General features: G+C 41.6%; 1 protein-coding gene across 2 annotated transcripts in view; it reads left to right on the forward strand.

Moving 5' to 3' along the window:
- The first annotated feature begins 5058 nt into the window (after nt 1–5058).
- Nucleotides 5059–21358, forward strand: part of LAMB4 (laminin subunit beta 4) — a 39626-nt gene continuing 23326 nt past the window's right edge. For both annotated transcript variants that reach the window (XM_088165805.1, XM_088165806.1), the window contains exons 1-16: nt 5059–5092; nt 6299–6456; nt 9313–9448; nt 11076–11149; nt 11778–11966; nt 12116–12179; nt 12719–12933; nt 13759–13879; nt 14519–14707; nt 15314–15493; nt 16179–16288; nt 16750–16829; nt 17778–17928; nt 18856–18987; nt 19695–19880; nt 21046–21167. In XM_088165805.1, the coding sequence (XP_088021931.1) occupies nt 5059–5092; nt 6299–6456; nt 9313–9448; nt 11076–11149; nt 11778–11966; nt 12116–12179; nt 12719–12933; nt 13759–13879; nt 14519–14707; nt 15314–15493; nt 16179–16288; nt 16750–16829; nt 17778–17928; nt 18856–18987; nt 19695–19880; nt 21046–21167 (2141 nt within the window). The remainder of the gene's footprint in view (nt 5093–6298; nt 6457–9312; nt 9449–11075; nt 11150–11777; nt 11967–12115; nt 12180–12718; nt 12934–13758; nt 13880–14518; nt 14708–15313; nt 15494–16178; nt 16289–16749; nt 16830–17777; nt 17929–18855; nt 18988–19694; nt 19881–21045; nt 21168–21358) is intronic.

Consider the following 21358-nt stretch of genomic DNA (forward strand, 5'->3'; position numbering starts at 1 on the left):
ACTGGAGGACTAGAGCCAGTGGCTCCCATTGTGGCTCTTTAAATACTGAGCTCTGGTAGCTCTGCAGTGAATGCTTTTGCTGCTGCTGTCACTGATGTTGTCCTCCAGTGAACATGATCTCTCCACTGTTTGCACTTCTCAAACTGAAGCTGTCATCCTTCTGTCTGTCAGGTTCTCCACCTGATGATCTCAATTTCCTAATTTTTTGGGGGGGAGCTTGAGGAATCCTTTGATTCATTTTTAAATTGTGGTCTTTTGGCTTCTGATTTTTGTTTATTCACTCTCCCCCTACCCTCACCAATAAAACCCCCCAAATATACATCTGACTTCCCAAACAGACCATAGTATGAAAGTTTTCTGTATCGGTAAGAAAATGTTTCTAAGCCAGTGGGCCAGGGATTTCTCAGGGGCCAGAGAGATTTTCTGAGCTCAAGATAATTTCTAAACAACATTAATTCAGCCTTTGTAGAAGAATTTACTTTAACCTAGAGAAAAATACTTAGGACAATTTAGGCTGACATATATGGAAAATCCAATAATGGGGACATAAAACCGGACATGGCCACAAATTTGGAGAAATAGAAATAGGACAATCTTTTCTTAACATTTTCAGCAGTGCAGAGACCATGAGCAGAATAAGAGCACTGTTATGCAAAAAGCTTTTTGGTGAGAAGCTTCAGGTTTAAGTTTGCAGTAGCATATTCCTTTTTTTTTTCTTTCTAGTTCCCTCTGCTATGCTTTCATCTCCAACAATCTATTTTCTTTTATCTCGAATTTAGAGAGAATAACTATTTCTGATTAATAGGGCAACATAGCAATGAAAAATTAAAAATTTCAAGCCCTTGTTTATTGGTATGAGATGTTGCTTAAAATACAGGCATCTATCCTAAACTTTAGGAGCTGGGCTGCCCATAACCAAAGGAAAGCAGCAGATACCTCCAAAAGGGGATTTATCCCTTTAAGGTGTCTAAAGAATTTGGTGGGATGAACTCTCTAGGGTTCCCTGTCTTTCTCCATTGACATGAACAAAGCCCAAGCGATTTGTTTAGATTAAATACTTACTTTTCACACAGAAAGAATAATCCTAGACTCAAATAATCTTATTTCTTGAAAAATGTGTTGAAAATTTAAAGTGGTGGCTCTACTCCTGCCCCTTCCCTCACTGCTGCTTGGTGTCTGTGAAGGGAATGTATGCTGTACTGCTAGCAATTCCCATCCTTGGTGTGTGCTGAGGATATGCCTTGGGCCTAAGTAATGACAGCCCTCGGACCTGTGATGACTTGAAAAATCACACACCAGTGCTATCTACCCTCCAGCCAGCATGGGACGAGTGATGCATTATAAATCCAGATCCTTTACTAGTGCAGAGATTAAAGAAGCAAGAAAGAAGTTTCTTAATCCCTGCCTCAAGCAGTTTAAAACCTCCTTCTTGCTTGGGGTCCTACATAAATCAGAACAGAGGACTGGCTATATTCTGCAAATAAATCTTCCTTGATATTTACTTTTCACATAACTTCTGTATAACAAATTCTGAATTCCCCACAAAATATGTTAATAAAATGTCAACCATTTTATAATTTAGTAGCATCATAGTAATAATACTTTCCTTGGTTATGTGTGTCTCTTTCAGGCAATATTTGACATACTGATTGCACAAAAAAAGTAAAATTAATATCTTAATATATCATTGAGTCTTTTTCCTAATACCAAAGCCCACTAAGTATAAACCATCTGTACAATAGTTAATCATGCATGAGTGCAAACCAAATGCAGATTAAATCAGCCTGAAAAAAAGTCTCTCCCAAGTAATTTCCACATGCATTTGAGGAAAATAATTTCAAAATATTTAAGTGTAAGAATTATTTCTGCTAGAGTTAATAATCATAATAATGACAGGGGACACTTAGTACTGAACATTGCAATAGGATTAAAGAACACACTTTTTTTTTTTCTGAAAGAATAGGAGCAACCAAAAGAAAAGGCAGTGATTAATTTATAAAACATATTTTACTCATATAGAAAATCTTCTATTTAAGGATGTGTGATGCTACTTGACAGACTATCATGAATTAAACCTTACAAACAGTCAGAGGAGGGCTGGTAACAAACATGTCACCTCTAAAATTGTGTATCAAGGCAACCTGCCATGTGAAAACATTGAAACACAGTGCCACAGGTTTCAACAGACACCAGAAAACAGTTCTGTGTGCGAGCTGTTGAACACTATTTCAGAGCTGCTCTGTCACTGCACTGCCCGTGACTGTGCTGTACCCCACACATCAATCCCTGCCCTGTGTCCCTGCTGGGGACAGTTACAGGCAAAACTTGTGCTGAAATGCAAAGCCCTGACTCGAGTTGCCCTGTTGTCTTCAGCTTTAAATTAAGAAAAACCTAGTGTTCACACTGATGATCCAGAGTTTGAACTCTTTCAGATTTGGCTCAATATGTCCACACAAGTGCAATCACAGGTGTCTGGCAGGCATGTTTACAGTCACCTCAGAACCCCAACAGCCCTCCGGACCATTCACACTCCTGCTGTGAGGAGTTATCCTTTTTTATTCATGCTCAGATAATCCAGAGCCACTGACTTCTGATGTTAAACAGCTATAAAGACTTTGATGTTTGGTTTTAAACCAGACCAACTGAACAAATGTTTAATTAAACAACAGACAAGGTGTTGTTTGCCAGCACTTTAATAATCCCAGCCTTCTGTTTTCAGTTGCATGAACTTTTTCTGCCATGAACTTAACCTGTCACAATTGTCTTTCAGTGAATATATTTGCTGATGCCAGAAGCAGAAGGAGTTCACAAATCAAGCTTTTGACAGGTTGCAGGCTGGGTCTCATTCTCACCTACACCTTGGTGCCTCGGGGGACGTGCTGTCTTCTCCAGCTGAAGTGCACAGGTATGCCTTTGCTTGCTTCCCTCACTCAGCTCTGTTCATTCCCAGCTGCGACACTTGGCTGCCTGGAACCCAGGTAAGACCTCTTCAGTATTTAATTTTCCTGTTAAGCATGGAACCAAAGTATGCTGGGGTTTTTCTAGTCCTTGTTTCTCCATTAAAGGGAGTCAGTTTAGAGAGTATCACTGGTATTACATGTCACAGTGTTCGGGTAGGCATTGGATGTGTACCTGCCAAGATCGTTCACCTTGGGCACCTGTATTTCACTACAATGCTGTTGCAGTGGTTGCAGCTTAAATCATCTCTGAGTCTGTCCATTATTCTGTCAGAGTGTAAGATTTAAAGTCCAGCACAGTGTGGGAAGATAAGTTGAAAAGATAGTACAGAAGGCAATCTCTCCCGATGAATTACAGCTGTACTGATTATGGAGGTGTGGAAACATCTCTGCCTGCCCAATGAGTTTGGATGTTATAAAAGAGTGGGTTAGCTGGCCACAAGTTACAATTGCAATTTGAGTTAGAACTTAAGACTGAGAGTCTGCTGCAGTTTGGGATGGAGTCAGCTGGCTGTGTTGTGAGGAGGTAAGGGACATGCAGTCGTGCAAGGGACAGACAAGGTAAGAAGATGTTGTGTGAGGGACAGTCAGGGTAAGGGGCCAGGAAAGGGACAGGCTGGGGTTTAGTGTGTCATGCAGAAAGGAGAGAAGGAGTCAGAGCTGTGTGAAGCTGCCTGTAAGAAAAGGAGTCAGTACTGTGTGAAACTGCCTATGAGGGAAGGAGTCAGAGTCGTTGGAAAGAAGTACACTGAAAGAAGGCATGAAAAGTTTTCTAATAAAGGACTGGTGCTGAGGCCAGTCCAGTCTGTCTCAACATAATCACTACAGCACAGGAGGAAAATATTTGCTCAATTTTGCCTTGGACAGTGGAACTATGGCCAGGTCTCTCTCTAGCCAGTGAGCCAGGCACAGCTGCGTGGATGCTCAGTAGCATCATCTCCCTGTCACATGCCAGGCTCTCTGGTTGTGGCAGGTGAGAGTTAGCTGCAGCAGCATGGAAGCCTGGTGACCCTTGCTAGCTTTCCCTGCCTGTGGTTGCTGAAGAACTCATCTAGGTACAGCTGTTGTGTCATGTGCTGTATAGAGCTGGGTGCACCAAGCCCATATGGAGTCTATAACATCTGAAGTGCTTTTGTTTATGTTCCCACTACTCTGGGGGTGTATTTCATTTAAACTCAGTACAGTGATGGCTGTGTGAAGGTGAGGAACAAGAACACAGCTGGGAAGTGGTGCTTGGGGCATGCTCATACAGGGATGCCCCGGCAGCTGGATCCGTTTCAGAGCACATCAGCCTCACTGGTTCCTACACGTGGAGAAATAGGTGGAAGATGCAAAGATGAGGGCAGGTTTGGTTTGGCAGTTCTACTTGGTGGCAGGATGCTGGATTATCTTTTATACCCATGTCTGCCTTTTGTTTCTCCAACAGAAGTTTTGTGTTGGCAAGTCTCACTTTCCTCCAGGTAAATAGGAAGGATGCCACAATCTCTTTTGGACTCATGCTGAGTTTCCCCTGTACAAGTTTTTTGCATTGATGCTGACATTATCTGGTTTTCTTCACTACACCTTAAGATGCACTTATATCAGGTCTCTGACAAAACTCATAGCACCTGACAAAAATCATAGTACCTGACATCAGGCATTTCTCAGTGGCATCTTCATTAGGATGTCTGACTATGTTTTAAGCTAATGAAAACAAACAAGAACCTCCAGCAAAAGGGCTAGATCTCTGCAAACAGCCCTGCTGAATCCACTTAGAATTAAGTTGTTGGGGTTTTTTTAATACTACAGTATTTTAGTTGATAGTATTTTGGTTATATTCTACACTAAGTGTGAATATGTTTTCGCGGTCTTCTCTGAAAGCCTTTGTGAAGTGCTCCTCTGCCTTCATCCCCGTTTCAGTGCTGAAATTTCCATGAAATTTTTTTTTCCTACAACTAAATCAAAGCCAGGGTTTCCTTTTAGTCTTGATATCTTTATACTTCTCTGTCACTTTACTAAAGGCTGGTTCTGGGTACACCTGCGTGCCCTGGTGAGAGAGAGCACCGAGTGATGAACCAGTTTTTCTCTTGCAGCAATACCAGTCAGATTTTGCTGGGGAGGCATGAGGCTGGGGCTGGCCATCCTGTTACACCTCCGTAAGTACAGATGCTACAGTGACTCAGGCCAGTTTTGAAATATTATCGTGTGATTTACACACCTTTCCAAGATTTTGTTAAAGCGTTTCTTTTAAGAAAATGCTATTGAGAAACACGTGGCAGTGACTCCTTATTCCCTACTCTCCTGACAGCGAGGGACCTACAAGTGATATGAAATCTTTAAGTACAAAGAAAACATAAATGTTGTAATCGAGTCTGATTCAGGCCCTGAAAGGGGCAATCAACATCTGCTAATGAATAATGAGCATGGATTTCTATAACTAAAAAGAGCAGGCTCACTAAACATAGGCACTTCTTTACATCTAAAGAGTCAAGTGTCACTCATCATCTGAATTATAGCCTGAGCCATAGACTGAAATCTGGCTATAAAATGTTGTATTTTTACTGTTGTAGTTGTATTTCTACTGTTCTGTGGAGTCTTCAGGTATCAGTTGTTGGGATTTTTTTAACTGCACCTTTTCTAACAAGTTGAGCCAAGTTAAAGCTGAATGGATATAGCCTCCAAGGTACCCATTCCTTTTCAGAGTTTCAGGACAGAACTTGTTTAAAAGGAAAAGCCCTGTAAGGGATGTCTTAATATAATGGGGAAGATACTGAAAGCTGTTTTTAGGCAAAACAAACAAGATGTCCTGCAATTATTCAGAGAATTCAGAATTACTCTATTTATTAATGACCACTCTATGGGGTCTGAGAGGGTTCTGACACTGGACTAGGGATTCATTGCAAATTAAAAGAAAATCTAAGGGACCCCTGATGTCAATCCTGATCTCACTTCCACCATTATAACTTGGAAATCAACAGAAATAAGTGCAATTAATTCAAATCTGTCTCTGTTCACAGAGTCAATTGAAATGCCCACTCTTCTTTTGTAGGATTGCTGGCAATGGGTTTTTCAGGGTGAGAAGCATAAGTTATTGCTCATGGCAGATTGACATTTTTACTCAAAAGTAATGTGCTGAAAAATTAAGTTTTAGCATAGATTTGCAATATATATATTTATTATTATCTTGCAGCAGGTGTGTTCATTACTGAAGTTCTTTAAAAAACTTGTAACTAAGGACAAAAGTGGTACAGGCAAAGGATAATTGAATTGCTTGTGTTGGGAGTTAACTGATTTTGTCTGGAGAATACTGCTATATATACAAAACAATTTAATCTTTCTTTGCTCTTGTTTTTCATGCCCAGTGCTGATGAGACCCCAGCATGCACAGCATGACTGTGATGCTGGGTCCTGCCACCCAGCCCTTGGGGACCTTCTCCAGGGCCGCAGCAAGCAACTGACAGCCTCGTCAACCTGTGGGATGAACAGCCCTCAGAAGTACTGCATTATAGGCTACCTAGAGGTTGGTTTGCTCTTTCTTTTTTAATAAATGGAACTCTTCCTACTAACCATATTCTCATCTCTGTAGGGAATTTGCCCACACTAGGAAGTTCCTGTGGGAGTTATCTGAATAATTATCAGACAGTGTGACACTAAGTCTGGTGGGAGGCTGTGCCTCACTGCAGCACATATGGAGGGTTTGGCAGCAAACAGCCTCCACAGCAATGTGCATCTTCTCAAGGGTGAGAAACACCCCTGAGGTGCACAGGGATTGAGCACAGGGATTTCTGACGGAGCTCTGCTCTGCAAGTCCTCTTCCCACTCAGCCCCCAGAGGTGAAGCCCGCGGTCTGTGTGTGTGAGTGCAGGGGGAGTGGGGTCCCACAGGCTGCAGGACCTTCTCCAGGGGACATGTCTGTATGGTGTTGAGATCTGAGGCAGCTTGTTAAGAGATTCACACCATAAGCTCGCCTCTCTTTTTACCTGAAATGAGGCCAGTGTTGCTGAAAGCAGAAAGCTGCCTCTGAAAAGGGAAGAACTAATGCTGTGGTCCAGGCTTTGGCCGTGTGGGTGGGTCAGCAGATCCAAAATGTGGCTGATCAGAGGGATGCCTCTCACTCCCTGGCTACAGTGATGAAGGGGAACTACTGGGTACATGGAAGGTGTGCAGAAATAAGGATTCCCATGTTGTACATCCTGGAGGAGTTGGCCCCACTGAGCTAATAAATTGTCACAAATAGAAACATTGACTCTAAATAACACAGGAAGTTAAAATACAGCTAAATTTATAAGCAAATTTTAAAAATTGCAGTTTATGACTTTCTAGCTTGATGTTGTGACACATTTGCAGAGTAAAGTATGGACATGGAACCGAGCACTGCTCCAAGTTGCACATCGTATCCACAATTTTCCACGAAATGTAAATATCTCTTTCCTTTGCTGAAATAGCCTGACTCATCTTTCTGTCCCTAAAGCTGGATGATTGCCTTTTATTCTTGCTTTTTAGGAGGAGATCAAAAAGCGTTAAAAAATTAATATTTTCACTTTCCTGTACTCACCCTTTGAATTATGTAAATACAGACTCATGAAAAGGAACAGCAATAATCCCTGTGATTTAATGCTGTTTCAACATATTTTGACCCCTAGTGGCTATCTCCTGAAGAGGGTGAAAGCTACAAACTGCCACTTTGCAAAGCTTGAGAGAGGGATGTTCTGGCAATGTGTTCTGTTGAATCAGCTTGCCTTAAAAGTATTGTCACCTACAATGCATCAGAGTCCCACTTCACTTTCAATTTGCTTTCTCACCAGCACATTTTGAATTCTTTGTTGGAGGCAGACAAGGAAGTTTTACATCTTGCATCCTGTAAACCAAAGTTCTTCCTCTCCCAGCTCCCCTCCTGATGACCTGTGTCAGGCTTCATAAGAGCAAACCTTACACATGAAAATGGGTATTAGTCGATGAGGCAAGCTACCAAGATCCAGGATTTAGCTGGGATTCAGATGGGGAAAAAATAGAATTCAACTGCTTTGTGTTCGGAAAGCAGCACTACAAATAATTTTTAGTTTTTAATATGTCTTATTGTTTTTAAAATGTAGGTTAAATGGGTTCTAGCTCAATGATAGAGTTTACTACTTACTCATGTTTTGAAAGGAAAAGACGGGGCACTCAGTGTTGAGGAGAGTATAAAGTTGCACAATTCAGAGGCAAATCTGATCTGCCATATATGGACATGCACATGCTTGTCCTTTGGAGCAGGTTTTTATGGAGCAACCTTAAACATAAATTGCCTCAGTGTCATATTGTATGTCTATGTAAATCAGAGTGCGAGTGTGCATTTCCAACTGCTTCAACAATCTGAGGTCTCCTTATCAGAGCTTTGTGAAATGAGATGACAGAGTATTTTTTTAATTTCTCTCTCATCTTCTAAAACGTGCATTCATATACTTGTCAAGTGTAGCATAGAATGACTGAATATAATACCTAATTACTATGTTTAAAATACAGTAATTATACCTTACCTGTAAATCTATATATCTTCATTTTTTTAAATGCAAATAATTCCCAGGTGATTTCATAATGCAAAGATGTTAAAACCATTCCCAATTCTTCTCTGTGGATCCTAAGTGTGCCAAGTGGGGTGCCTCTCCACCCATCTCCTTCTGGGCCATTTCCAGCATCCCAGCCATGAGCACTGAACTCATGCCTCCTCCTTAGCTCCGTCTGGAGAACACTTCCCTGGGACTCTGCTGGCTGTAGTGGCTGGTCAGGTTCTCCACATGTCTCAGCACAGGCCATGTCCCAGCTCAGCATGTTAGCCTTGTCACCTCTCCTTGGGCTGCTGCTCAATCTGCATTCTATGACCTTAAACAGGAACCCCTTACCCTCACTATCAAAGCCTCTCATTCAGAACTGAGATACTGGTTCATCATTACTATCTTCATCTTCTGCTTGTAACATTTCAAACAAGACTTTTGTATGCTACTGATATCCTGATTTTCCTCCTTTGCATTGGGTTTAAACTTTTGCAGTTTCCTTATGCTTCAGAAGACACTGACAATAGTCAGGGTAGTGGTGTCATCCCAAATCAAATACTTACCTTGTATCTGGTCTTACTGAGATCCCTTCTCCATAACTGAAAAAGTGTAATTTTTATATAGTACCTCGAGAAGACCATGACCAACACTTACAATGTGCATGCTTTGTGCATATGATGGTTGTCTTGGGCTCGTATATTAAAAGCCTGAGTGATTAAAAATCACCGGCATCCAAGGCAACAAGATAAGTTCAAGCATTACAATGGCATAAATATATGTACATCCATCTAATTTTTAGTGAAAAATACAAATTAAGCTTTTATTCTGCTCATTTTGTTTTCTAGGCTGAAGAGAAGTGCTTTCTCTGTGATTCCAGATACCCATATAATCCCTATACCCAGCAAAACAGTCACATGGTCGAAAATGTTATCACAACATTTGAGCCCGAAAGGAAAAAGAAGTGGTGGCAGTCAGAAAACGGTAAATTCCTTAGAGAAAATACTACTGCAAAATGTTACTGTGAGATTTCTTTATGTAATTGGCTTTCACAAAGTTGCCTTCATGAAGAGATGAAAAAAAACCTGCATCTGTTCTTTGATTAGGTAATGCTGAGTGATTTAAACCCATTTGTGTGTAGCAAGATAAGATTTCAGATTTCTGTTTTTCTATGGACAAGTTTTAAACTCAGCACCTCCAAGAGCTGACCAGAGGACCTGTGGCAATGCTGGGTTATACATGAAAGCCATATATTCCATTGGGTGTCTGCCCTGTCAGAGAATTTTCATTTGGGGCAAAATACACATTTAACTACAGGTGTGATGTAAAGACAGTGTGTAAAATACAAATACCCATTTAAAAACAAGTATTTTTAAAGCACTAATAGTTTAGGAAAAAATAAATAAAGTCTGGCTATCAGCTCCCTTATTCTGATATTCCCAAGCTCCTTTTCTGCAGGGCTGTTCTGGATCCGTTCATCCCTCAGCTCATATTGATGCTGGGGGTTGTCCTAACCCAGGTGCAGCACCTTGCACTTGGCCTTGACAAATCTCATCAGACTCACATGGGCCCACATCTTGAGTTTTTCCAGGTCCCTCTGGATGGTCACTGATCCTTCACATGTGTCAACAGCACCACTAGGCTTGGTGTCCTCTGCAACTTGCTGAGGATGTGTGTGATCCCAGAATTGATGAAGATAGTACCCTTACAGCTTCTCTGGGAAGACATGCTAGGAGGAATAGCATTTACTCTGTCTTATTTGACATACAGTGATTGTCTGAAAAACATTTGACTGGTTGGAAATTGAGGCATAGAAAAATAAGATAATATGTTACCTCTATTTTGAGTATCCGACTGAAAATCCATAAGCCTTGTTTTTTCAGGGAGTTTAACAAGGATCTGTCACTGGCTTTGGACACCACTGCCAATAAAGCTGTGGGCCAACTGTGAGAGTTTTGCTTGTTCTCCCTATCTTTCCTCTGGGAGGAAGTCTCATGCACAGCCTGGTCAGCAGGACTCCTGAATGGTGCATGCAGACGTGAACAGTGGGGATATCAGCTGAGCTCCTGGAACTCTCTACAGAGAATGTATGACTTCTGGAGTATTTTTCCATATTTGTTGCAGTTTTGGAAGATGCCTGGTGCAGTAACTCTGCCCATGACAAATTTCACATCTGGAAGTATAGAAGGGTTTAACAGTTCTGTTTAGCATGAAGAAAACACCTCATTTTATTAATTCTCTTTTTCTTTCCTAGCAATAAGTAAATTAGTTGAATGGATTTAAAAAAATAAACTCAACTGGATATAGAAACACACAAACCCAGAACCGTACGATGACCATCATTTACAATCTGAATTATCTGAGCAGGACCTTCAGCCACCTCCTGCAGTGTCAGTGACATGCAGCATTGCTGGTGACAGTGCCAGAAAGGCAGCACATCGTATTACCCCAGAGAGAGCAGTCCAGCTGCATGAGTTTAGGTGCAGAGGGGATGCCCTAAAGGGTCTAGCTGCTCTGCTGGAAAAGGCATCTTTAAATCTTCCATGGGAAAACTGTCTCAGCAACCCCTTCAATTTACACATTGTGCACTTCATTTTCATTCTCTTTTCAGGCATTGACCATGTCAGCATTAGATTGGACCTAGAAACTTTATTCCAATTCAGCCATCTTATCCTGACCTTTAAGGTACATCTTTTACTAGAGCTTTTATGTAATGTTATACACTAATTACTTAACCACAGGAATAAATTGCTTAGAGAGGCAATGAAAGCTCCATCTTTAGAGGTTTGTAAGAACAGGTTAGATAAACACCTGTCAAGTATGGTTAAATTATAGTTGATACTGCCTTAGGGGAGGAGGATAGACTGAACTGCTTCCTATTCATGTGCCTTCTGGTCCTATTTTCTCTAAGTCCAAGTATTAAAGCTGACAAAATACTTTGCAAAATTAAACTCTAAAAATGTAGGACATATCTGAACTGCAGCTACTCTTTCAATTTAATTCAGTTCATGTGTATCTATTATGATCCAGAAGATCACAAATTTTTTTTTGTACAAGATTCCTTTATTGTTAGGGTAAACTTCCTTATATAAAGAAATCACATATCTATATGAAATATTACCTTTCTCTTTTGCTAGAGAGATGTTCTAATGAGCTTTTTCAGAGACCCCTGTAACCAGCACAGTACCTGTAACAAGACTATAAGCTCTCAAATACAAAATTTTAGCATCCTCCAAAGAGGAATATCAATATAGCAACCCCTGAGGTGTCTTATTAATGCCTGCTTAGAGAATTCTTGAAATGTTTCTTGCAGACATTTCGGCCTGCAGCAATGCTGGTTGAGCGCTCTACTGATTTTGGTCAGACCTGGAAAGTGTTTAGATATTTTGCACAGGATTGTGCAGCTTCTTTCCCCAACATCTCTTCTGGTCCAGCAAAAAGTGTTGGAGATGTTGTTTGTGATTCAAGATATTCAGACATCGAGCCCTCCACTGAAGGCGAGGTACTGTTAAGTGTCTGTTTGTGTGAGTTCAAATCATTTGTGGAACTGAAGGTCTCTGGTCTGTGTCTGCAAAAAAGCAGAGCCCTGTCCTCTGATCCCTTAGGTGGCTGCTCATCCCATCTCTAGAGCTTTATTGATTTGTTTTGCAGGTTGTTTTAAAAGCTTTGGATCCCAGCTTTGAAATAGAAAATCCATATGTGCCATATATCCAAGGTATGGACACTATGTATTTTGTCCAGAGACACTTTGCTGGTATTGTTTGTTTTGTACATTGAAAAGGTCAACAGCTCAGCTGGTGTAAGTCAACAATATTGAAAACTAGGTACCTAGAGATCTTAGGGAAGACATTGTATTAATAAATGAAATGGGCCAGTCTTGTTCTCTAGCCCTGGGGACAAACAGCAAAGCTCTGCAGAGCACATCCACGAAGCTAAACTGTCTTTCCCTCTGGATTCAGGCCCAATCCACACTGCTCTTTGAGAGCAGCCCCAGAGGTACACATGAACCCGTAAAGACAGTGGCTGGGAAAATGCAGAGCCATCCCAACTAGGATGCTAACACTTATGCAGCTGTGTGCCAGGAGTGGGTCCCTGCACTGCCACTGTAGGCATTACTGGTCTTGGCCAATAGTGAATAATTTCCATTATTTCTTCACTATGGAAAAATTCTTGGATGACCGATTCAAAGTGAAGATTTCATACTGTTAATTTTAAACTGAATTCGGACTCCTGATCTCTCTTCTTTCCTTCCAGATCTCATTACACTGACAAACCTAAGGATCAATTTTACTAAACTCCACACCCTCGGAGATGCTCTGCTTGGGAGGAGGCACAGTGATCCCCTTGAGAAGTACTACTATGCCATCTATGAGATAGTTGTGCGGGGCAGCTGCTTTTGCAATGGCCATGCCAGCCAGTGTGATTCCATGCAGAACTTACGGGGAGATGTTTTCCATCAGTCTGGGATGGTGCGTCTTTAATGCAGTCTCCAAAAAGGGTATTTTGGGATTTTGTGAGTAGGAAGAGATGGAGGGAGGGAGCAGAAGGAAGATCTGATAGCTTTTGGAATGACCATTTGCAACTGCTAGTTGTTAAATGTTTCAATACAGACTCTTCCTTTAAAACCCTGGGTTGGAATGCACAGAAACTGTCTTTGTTGGCACCACCGTGGTGTTTAAAAAGCAACTGGGACAAGAACTGTTGATAATAGCAGCAAAATTCCAGAGCTGTAATGGCGCAAATGTAATGCAGTAAGTAGCCTATGGCATGTGCAGACTTGAATGGCCACTTGTTGGGTGCATTCCACATTCCAGCTGGGCCTGGAGGCTCTGCAGCAGGAGAGGAGGCATTGGCACAAAGAATAGTTGATAATGCAAAGCAAACCCATGAAAAATGGATTATTAAAAATTCCTGGAATGTGATTGCAAGTTACTTCCTTCTAGGAACAGGAGCTTTTTCTCCTGGAAAATATGTATCTCAATACGAAGATATGTAGTGAGAAAGATAATCTAAAATGTTGAAGTCTCCTTTGATATCTCTATAAGTAATTTTTTTCTAAATGTTGCTCAGTGGCTTTAGAACTATTTGGTTAATGTCTGCATGTATTCTCCAGACCTCTTACTCAAATAATTGAAAATTATGTCAGCTGAGGGAGCCAAAGAGCTTCAAATTTTCCTGATCTTGCTGACATACTTTAAGCAAAAATCTCTCCTTTCCCTCTCCCTCTCCCTCTCCCTCTCCCTCTCCCTCTCCCTCTCCCTCTCCCTCTCCCTCTCCCTCTCACCACATTACAGGTCCATGGGAGATGTATCTGCCAACATAACACTGAAGGTTTGTCTTGTGAAAGATGTAAAGATTTCTACAATGATGCTCCCTGGAGGCCAGCTGAAGGGACACAAGATAATGCTTGCAAACGTAACTCAAACATGATATTTTCCTTTCTAATAGCCAGGAGTGGGTGTGGCATAATCGTAGTCTAAGCCATAATGGGATGGCCAGGTTTCTGGGAGGGAGACTTTTTCATGCCTCATACAGAAAAACAGATTCCTGCATCCATAGGTGCTGTGTTATTCTACAAGAGGAAGAGCTGTTTCATGTTCTTATTCTTCATACAGAGAAAAAAAACAATAAAGAGGGGGAAAAGCAGCTAATGCAAAAAAGATCATTAATCGGTTTGCACAGTGGTTTTCGTATGAGTGAAACACTTTAGACAAGGCTAAATTATTTATTTCCACAATAATGGGTAATGTAGTATACACAAGAATAATGTGTTAGGGTCTGCAAAAAATGTTCAGCTAGAGATTGCTTTAGCAGAGAAATATTCCCCACTGCATATCATGCATACTCACCTGCATTTCCAAGTTTAGGATAAAGTTCTGTCCAAAGACTCCAATTTTTTCCCCCCAGCTGTAACACACAAGGCCTGGGAATAATCTTGCTGGGCACTGAAATCATACAAGTAACCAGTAACCCTGTGTTAAGTGTAGACAGCAGTGTGGCCAGACCACAATATTTCCATGGTGTGAAATACCCCACTGCTTGTTCTGGTTTCAGGTTGTAACTGCAACAGCCACTCCAGCAGATGTCACTTTGACATGGCTGTGTACCAGGCCAGCGACGGGGTCAGCGGTGGCGTTTGTGAGGACTGTCAGGACAACACCACCGGCCAGCACTGTGACAAGTGCAAACCCTCCTTTTACCAGGATCCACGCAAAGTCATCTCAGATCCTCAGGCGTGCCTCCGTAAGCTTCCCTCTGTAACTTCTGTAAGAATGACTCAAAACAGGGCTGTTCTGGTTCCCTTTGCTCTGAGCCCTATGGCCATCCCCACGCTTAAATGTCCCCGTGGTTGTAAAAATGTTACCAAACCTATGGCATCCAAACTTCCTTACTAAGTAGCTGCATGACAGTATCCTCCAACCAGCATTGTAAAAAGAGCTGCATATTCCAACTCCTTGCTAAATAGAGCTTAGAAATCCAGAAGAGTTATCATTTTTCTTGAACGAGGTCAATATAAATATGAATAGCAGTAGTGATGTTGCTTCTGTGACCTTCAGCAATTACAGAAAAGGCTCCAAAATGATGGGAGGAGTAAATAAGTTTTGCTAAGTATCTGCCATATGCAAGATAAATAATCTTTCAGACATGAAAGGTCTTCTGAAAGAAGATCTAAATTCATTATTAAAATAGCATGGAGAAAATGCCCTGAGTGTTATTTAATTGCAGCAATTGATTGGCATGAAAAGTCCTTAAGGAGCTAAGGGCAGATTACCAGCAGTTCTATAATTGCATTTTCACGCTTGCATCTCCATGTGCTTTGTTCGTGTGTCTCTCTGGCCCTGACTGTAGCATGCAGCTGTGACCCAGAGGGGACCTTGCCCGGGGCCGTGTGCGAGAGCCGCACGGACGCCGCGCTGGGGACGGTCGCGGGCCGGTGCCCGTGCAAGGACAACGTGGAGGGCGCTCGCTGCGACAAGTGCAGGGCAAACTACTACGGGCTGAGCAGCAGCGACCCCCTGGGCTGCCGGCGTATGTAATCCACCTCTTCTAGTCTCCTTTCCAAAGCAATTTTAAGGCATGGAGGTAGTTGCATGCACAGATCCACACGCTAATGCTCTGCTTGAGTCACAAAGTTGCCTACTGTAATTTAATGTCAACTAAAATTCAAGGTTTCTGGTGAAGCATCCAAAGCTGAAACAATGCAAAATCACTTTCAGAATGTGTAGTATAATATAACACATCAGACTATTGTTAATAGAAGGGCTATTAAATATGCAACTTAATTGAAAAGGGGTATTGAGATGACAGGAGCTGCTGCCTTGCCAAAAGAACTTCCAGCCAAGCATTCCTCTGAGAAAGGCTTGGTGAAAACCCATCCCACCCCTGCCCAGGTGCACTGTGGGTTTGTGAGCACGTTATGCCCACACCAGCTGCTCAGCCACACACACCAGGACTGCAGTGCAGATCAGCACACAGCACTTGGCAAACACTGCAGGGGCCTCCTGCCTGTGCCTCTGCTCGCCCCAGAGAGGGACCCACCAAAGAAATTGTCCAAGGGCAGTCTGAGGGCTGGAGGGTGCCAGGGCATTTTCATCTGCAGACTGTGTGGAGGATGGAGACTGCCTGTCGTGCTGATGCCACATCTAACATAAATGCCAGTCCTGCTGCCATCACTGGGGCCTGAAGAGGTAACTGCACTTTTCTGTCCCTGCAGCCTGCAACTGCCATCCCTTGGGCAGTTTGCCCTTCTCCATCTGTGATCCTGCCACGGGACAGTGCCTCTGCCAGAGGTTCACCACAGGGCAACGCTGTGAAAAATGCCTTGTACGTACTCAGTTTCTGGTTTCACTTCTGCATGTGGTTTTGGAAGTCTCCTCACCCGCCTCACACCTTTTCATTTCCAGAAAAGTAAACAATTAATTAAAATTCAAAATAATTTTATAGATGTATGCTCCCATTTTGCATTGACATGTCTGCTTCTCTTTCACTGCTCCCAAATATTTGTGCAAGCAAACTGCAGGGGGAGGAGCACTCCCAGGAAGAAAAGGAAATGCAAAATTATGTCCTTGATCCATCTTTGCTGTTTACAGAGCAATTTGCTTATACAAGTGGGTAAATATCTGACTCTTGCAGGGGCTGAGCACCCCTGCTATCCAGCAAGAGAAGCAATCTCCCATGGCCAAACACGGTAGTGCTCTGGAGTATTGTTCATCCAGCAGAACAAGTTTTGTTTTGCTTTGCATACTTAAATATTTGCCATAAAAGAACCTTTCTTTTTATACCAGGCAGGATACTGGGGTCTTGGTAACAGCTTATACGGCTGTTCTCCATGTGACTGTGATATTGGTGGATCCCAGAATAACTTGTAAGTTAAAGATCTTCAAGTTCTTTCCTGGTTTTAATTTTTATAAACCCTTAGGCTAGATTTTTTTGTTAGGTCAATACAGTCACAGTACAGATAAGAAAATAGAATTTAGATGGAATTTCATCATATACAAACAGTGTAAAGCTGGGTGGAGCTCTTGGAAATTTATTTATGGTAAGGGAATTTACCTATTTCCTTTGAAACCAACCTTGAATCAGGCTGAGACAAGATGTGTTTAATACGAAATATAAAACATATGTCTTGAGAGAACCAGAGGCCCTAATATTATTAGAAATCAGAAGTGAGTTAGAGGTGACATTTTTAACTTAGCTTCCTACATCTACCTTAAATGCTAGATTTTTTTTTCTGGCTCCTATTTAAAATGTATAATTTTAGAAGCAAAGTTAATTTCAGTTGGGGTCCTCCAAAAATCTGTTGGGCAGGGATCTCCACTACTGCTGTTATACTTCAGACAGAGGAGCACACAGTCCCATGCTGTTGAGCAGCTCCTTGTGAGTTAAATACATGTGTAAGTTTATGGAAACATTCCATATCACATCAAAGGCCCTTCTGACCTCATGTCCTGCCTCCAGAATTATGGGTGACAGATTATTAAGAATTGTGATACAGTGATTCTTATAGAAGAAGATAAAAGAAATGATACAGGAATAGACAGTAACAGATGCTCAGGAAACAAAAGGATGGAACTTCAGGTGCAGAACAGACAAAGACAAAGCAGGTCGTGGACTCTGAGGTCATGGAAAAGTAGCATTCAAAAAATTGAGCATCGGAAACAAAGGAGGTGGGTGATAGGAAGAAGTTTAGTAATGGAGGTAATCCAGCAATGGGGAAATTAAGCAAAGGTGGAATGAGGGTGGGTCTGTCCTCGTGCTGTGAGGACCCAGCTGGGCCATGCTGATGTTGTCCCTTTACCATCTTCTCCCGTAGGTGCTCACTGGAGGACGGTCAGTGTGAGTGTCTGCCCAACATCGTGGGCCGCCAGTGCAACGAGCCAGCTCCAGGATACTTCTTTCTACCCCTGGATTATTATATTTATGAAGCTGAGCATGCAAAGCCCCTTCCTGGCTCTGCACCCTTGGTAGGTATTTGGCTTTTTAGGTGCTGTCCTGAGAGGGGATCATTGCAGTGGTGACATGGGAGCTGAGGCTGAGGAGGAGAGGCTTTGCTTGGGGAGCAGCTCTTTAGCAGGAAAATGCAAAGCAAGTCCCTTAACCATCGTTGGTTTGTCTTGTTTTTTTTATGGACATGACTATTCCACAACTGGGGCTGTTAAAAAAGGACAGTCTCTCCAGTGTGTATGACCTGCAAAGCTGCCCTTGCTGCTTCTCAAGTGCAGGCTGGTCTCGCATGAATTAGAGAAATTAATTTAATTATTTAAATTAGAGGAAAGTATTTGAGTTGCCAATAGCTCTCATGAAATGTTTTATTTCTGGGAATCTCCAACAAGGGAAGAATCAAATTACTTTCTGGTCCATTGGACTAATTCCTGCTTATATAAAGGCATTGATTGTAGCCTAATTTCCTCAAGAATTTGGCATCCATCTGTAATGTTTTTAGAAAAATTAATTATTTTTTTCCCCTTTAAACATGGGGGTAGTTGTTCCCCATGCTGAGTGCAAGCCTGGGATGCATCCCTTCCTCTGTCCATGCTTTTGCTAACATTTTTTGTCTGGCATGTTGTACAGAAACTATAGATAAGGAATAATACAAAAATGTTTATTTGCAGGTCACATCCACAAATATTTAGCTATAATCACAATCAGTAATCATCCTACAGTCCAATAATTAAATGGAAAACAGATGTCTGGGACATAGCTTATGAGGGGAAAGTGCAAGTTAATTGTAAGGGAGTGAGGGAAGAAGGTTTCCAGCAGCTGCTGGGCCACAGTTTAAAGTTTCTCCCAGCGAGAATAGATCTTGTTTTAAGAATGTGGATTTTCATTTACTTGCTTAGTACCCTTCAATATTGTTGAGACAGTGCTGCTCCTGTTTTATTTCTTCATAGGTTCAGCCAAGCACTCTTCCATGGTGTGACATCTACTTCCAGAAGAAAGGCTATGAGTTCATGATTGAAAATGGAAAGATTGTGTTAATTAGGAACAAGAAACGAGCTGTAAGAAAATCTGGCCTGGAACAGGTAAATTAGTACTTGAGTAGTTACTGAAGTTTACACCAAATAATAAATTTTTATTTTGTTACAAAGGGCAAGGAAATACCTGAGCACATGAGATTCACAGTCTTAGATATTACATTCCTGACACAAATTAATTTTTTGTTACACAGTTGGGTTGGACATTTTATTATTCACACTGACAGGCTTGCTCTGCTCTGTCCAGTGCCTTTGTAGACCCAAGTTCCATGAATTTTTGGAAAAGTCTTTACGAGAGGTAAATTTTTTTTTTTTGGTTGCGAGACATTTCCAACAAGTTTATCAAGACATTAGGATGGCTGCACTTATATGCAGCCATTGTAAGGATTGATATTTATGTATCCAGCTTATAATGGAATGGTCCAGCCATGTATGAAATCAGGCTTACTCTGTTTAAAGTTTGCAATGTGAATGTTTGGAGATGCCAAATATTCAGAGGTGAGTGGATTATTCCAGTCCTCTCACTGCTATTGCTGCAAGTTTATAGGAAGCTTTTCTTTTACATGTGACCACAAATATCCTACTTTTGGGAGAGTTCTTAGATTGTCAATCTCGAGCTTGTACAGAAAATGATACTGATGGCTAAAATAAGTAAACAAGGTGTCAAAAATATTTCCTTTCTTTTTTCAGAGTTTAGGGGGGTTTTTTGTGATTTGACTCCGTGTGTTGTCGGAAATGTCGCTGTGTCTTTGCAGGGTGCGATGCAGTTTGGGCAGGACTGGGATTCAGGGGTGGTGTTCCGGCAGCCCAGCGCTGGCCGGGCTGTCACATGGACAGGACACGGCTTCGCCCGCCTTCCCAGTGGAGCTGGGCTGAGATTTGTTATCAACAATGTTCCCTTTGCTATGGACTTTGATATCACAGTTCGTTATGAGCCTGAGGTACTTGTGATGTCTTGTGTGTCTTGTGATGTTGTGATAGGTGCAGGGTCTGTTTTGTGAATAATAGGATGAGCAACTTGTCCTATTCTTTATATCTAAAATTAAAATTACTTTGCTTTTCACCCGGTAGCAAGTTGCCTTACCAACCAAGTAATATGTCCTCCACTGACCCCCTTACTCCTTTCCACTCAAATATGAAAAATCAACACTGAATGTGTTTTCTGACCGTTTCTCTTTTGGCTCCTTTACTTGGACTGGACTTTTACTTAAAAATTAAACACATGGAAAATGCAATTCCTTTTAGACAAGCATCTTGTATTCTTAGCTGGGATTTTTCAGGCAGTAAAATGTGCACAGACGGGAGTGATCAGCATAGATATTTATCCAGGTCTTCTGCAGGCATCCTGCTTCCCAGTTGTGCCAACTGGACTCCAAGATGTGTGAAAATTGTAGGAAAATAGCCAAATTACTATTTTTTGCCTGGAGGAGATTTCTCAAGGATGATGACATGTCTAGGGAAATCTGGTAAGCCAAATCTGGTAACTCAGGTCCTCACCCATGTCTTCAAAAACACAAGCAAATATTTTATTGGTACCAGCTTTTGTATACTCCTTACTCTTTAGAAATTCTCTGGGATAGTACCACAACTCAAAATTTTCCTGCTGTCTGTTGTATTCTGTTCTCTGACTGTCACTTTGAGGCAAAACAATCTCCCAGTGTCTTAAAACATGGGAACAGTTTTTCAATATGCTGCTTTGAGGTGGCTTTTTCTGTCTGGAGATTGAAGAGCTGGGTTTTAAATACATTTGTTACAAAGTCTTTTATGTTTATTATGTCTTATTAAATGTGTGAGAAGGCAGGTAATGAAGGGTATCTCCAGAATAACACTGTGCTAAGAAAAGAAACAACTCCAATGACTCTAACAGAGCTGTTTCCATTTGAACCAGCTGAGGTCCTATTTCCGTCTCTGCTTTTCATTAGCCATTGCAAATACAATGAATTTTTCACAAATAACATTGTTTTTCAGTGCTGTAAAGAATAAAGAGAAAATCTGTTTTGTCACTCCAGTTTCCAATCATTCAGATGGCTTTCATTAACACTTGCAAAGAGAAAGCAGGTTTTTCAGATACAAAATATAGCCATAATTTTTGTCTTTTGTTTATAGCTCTTGGAAGACTGGCTTGCAAGTGTTGCCATCCAGCCTGCTGGTATCTTGTCAGGTCAACACTGCAAAAACAAGGTCCTCTCACAGGAGCCACATGAGTTGACTCTCCCAGCTACAAAGAGGTCTGACTGTTGCTGTCCTTTTGCCTGTGGATCTGTGTACAAATCATTTACTGAAGCACTTCAGAGCAGCACATATGTGGGAGAGTGGGAATATCAGAAACACATGTGTGGCCTTTTCTGTTGCTGGCACACCACAATACTACTTGGACTCTAAGGAAGTCTGATGCCCCAGTCCTTAATCTGGCAAAGGT

Source organism: Sturnus vulgaris, chromosome 5, assembly GCF_052056855.1.
Source record: "Sturnus vulgaris isolate bStuVul1 chromosome 5, bStuVul1.hap1, whole genome shotgun sequence".
NCBI classification, from domain to species: Eukaryota; Metazoa; Chordata; class Aves; order Passeriformes; family Sturnidae; genus Sturnus; species Sturnus vulgaris.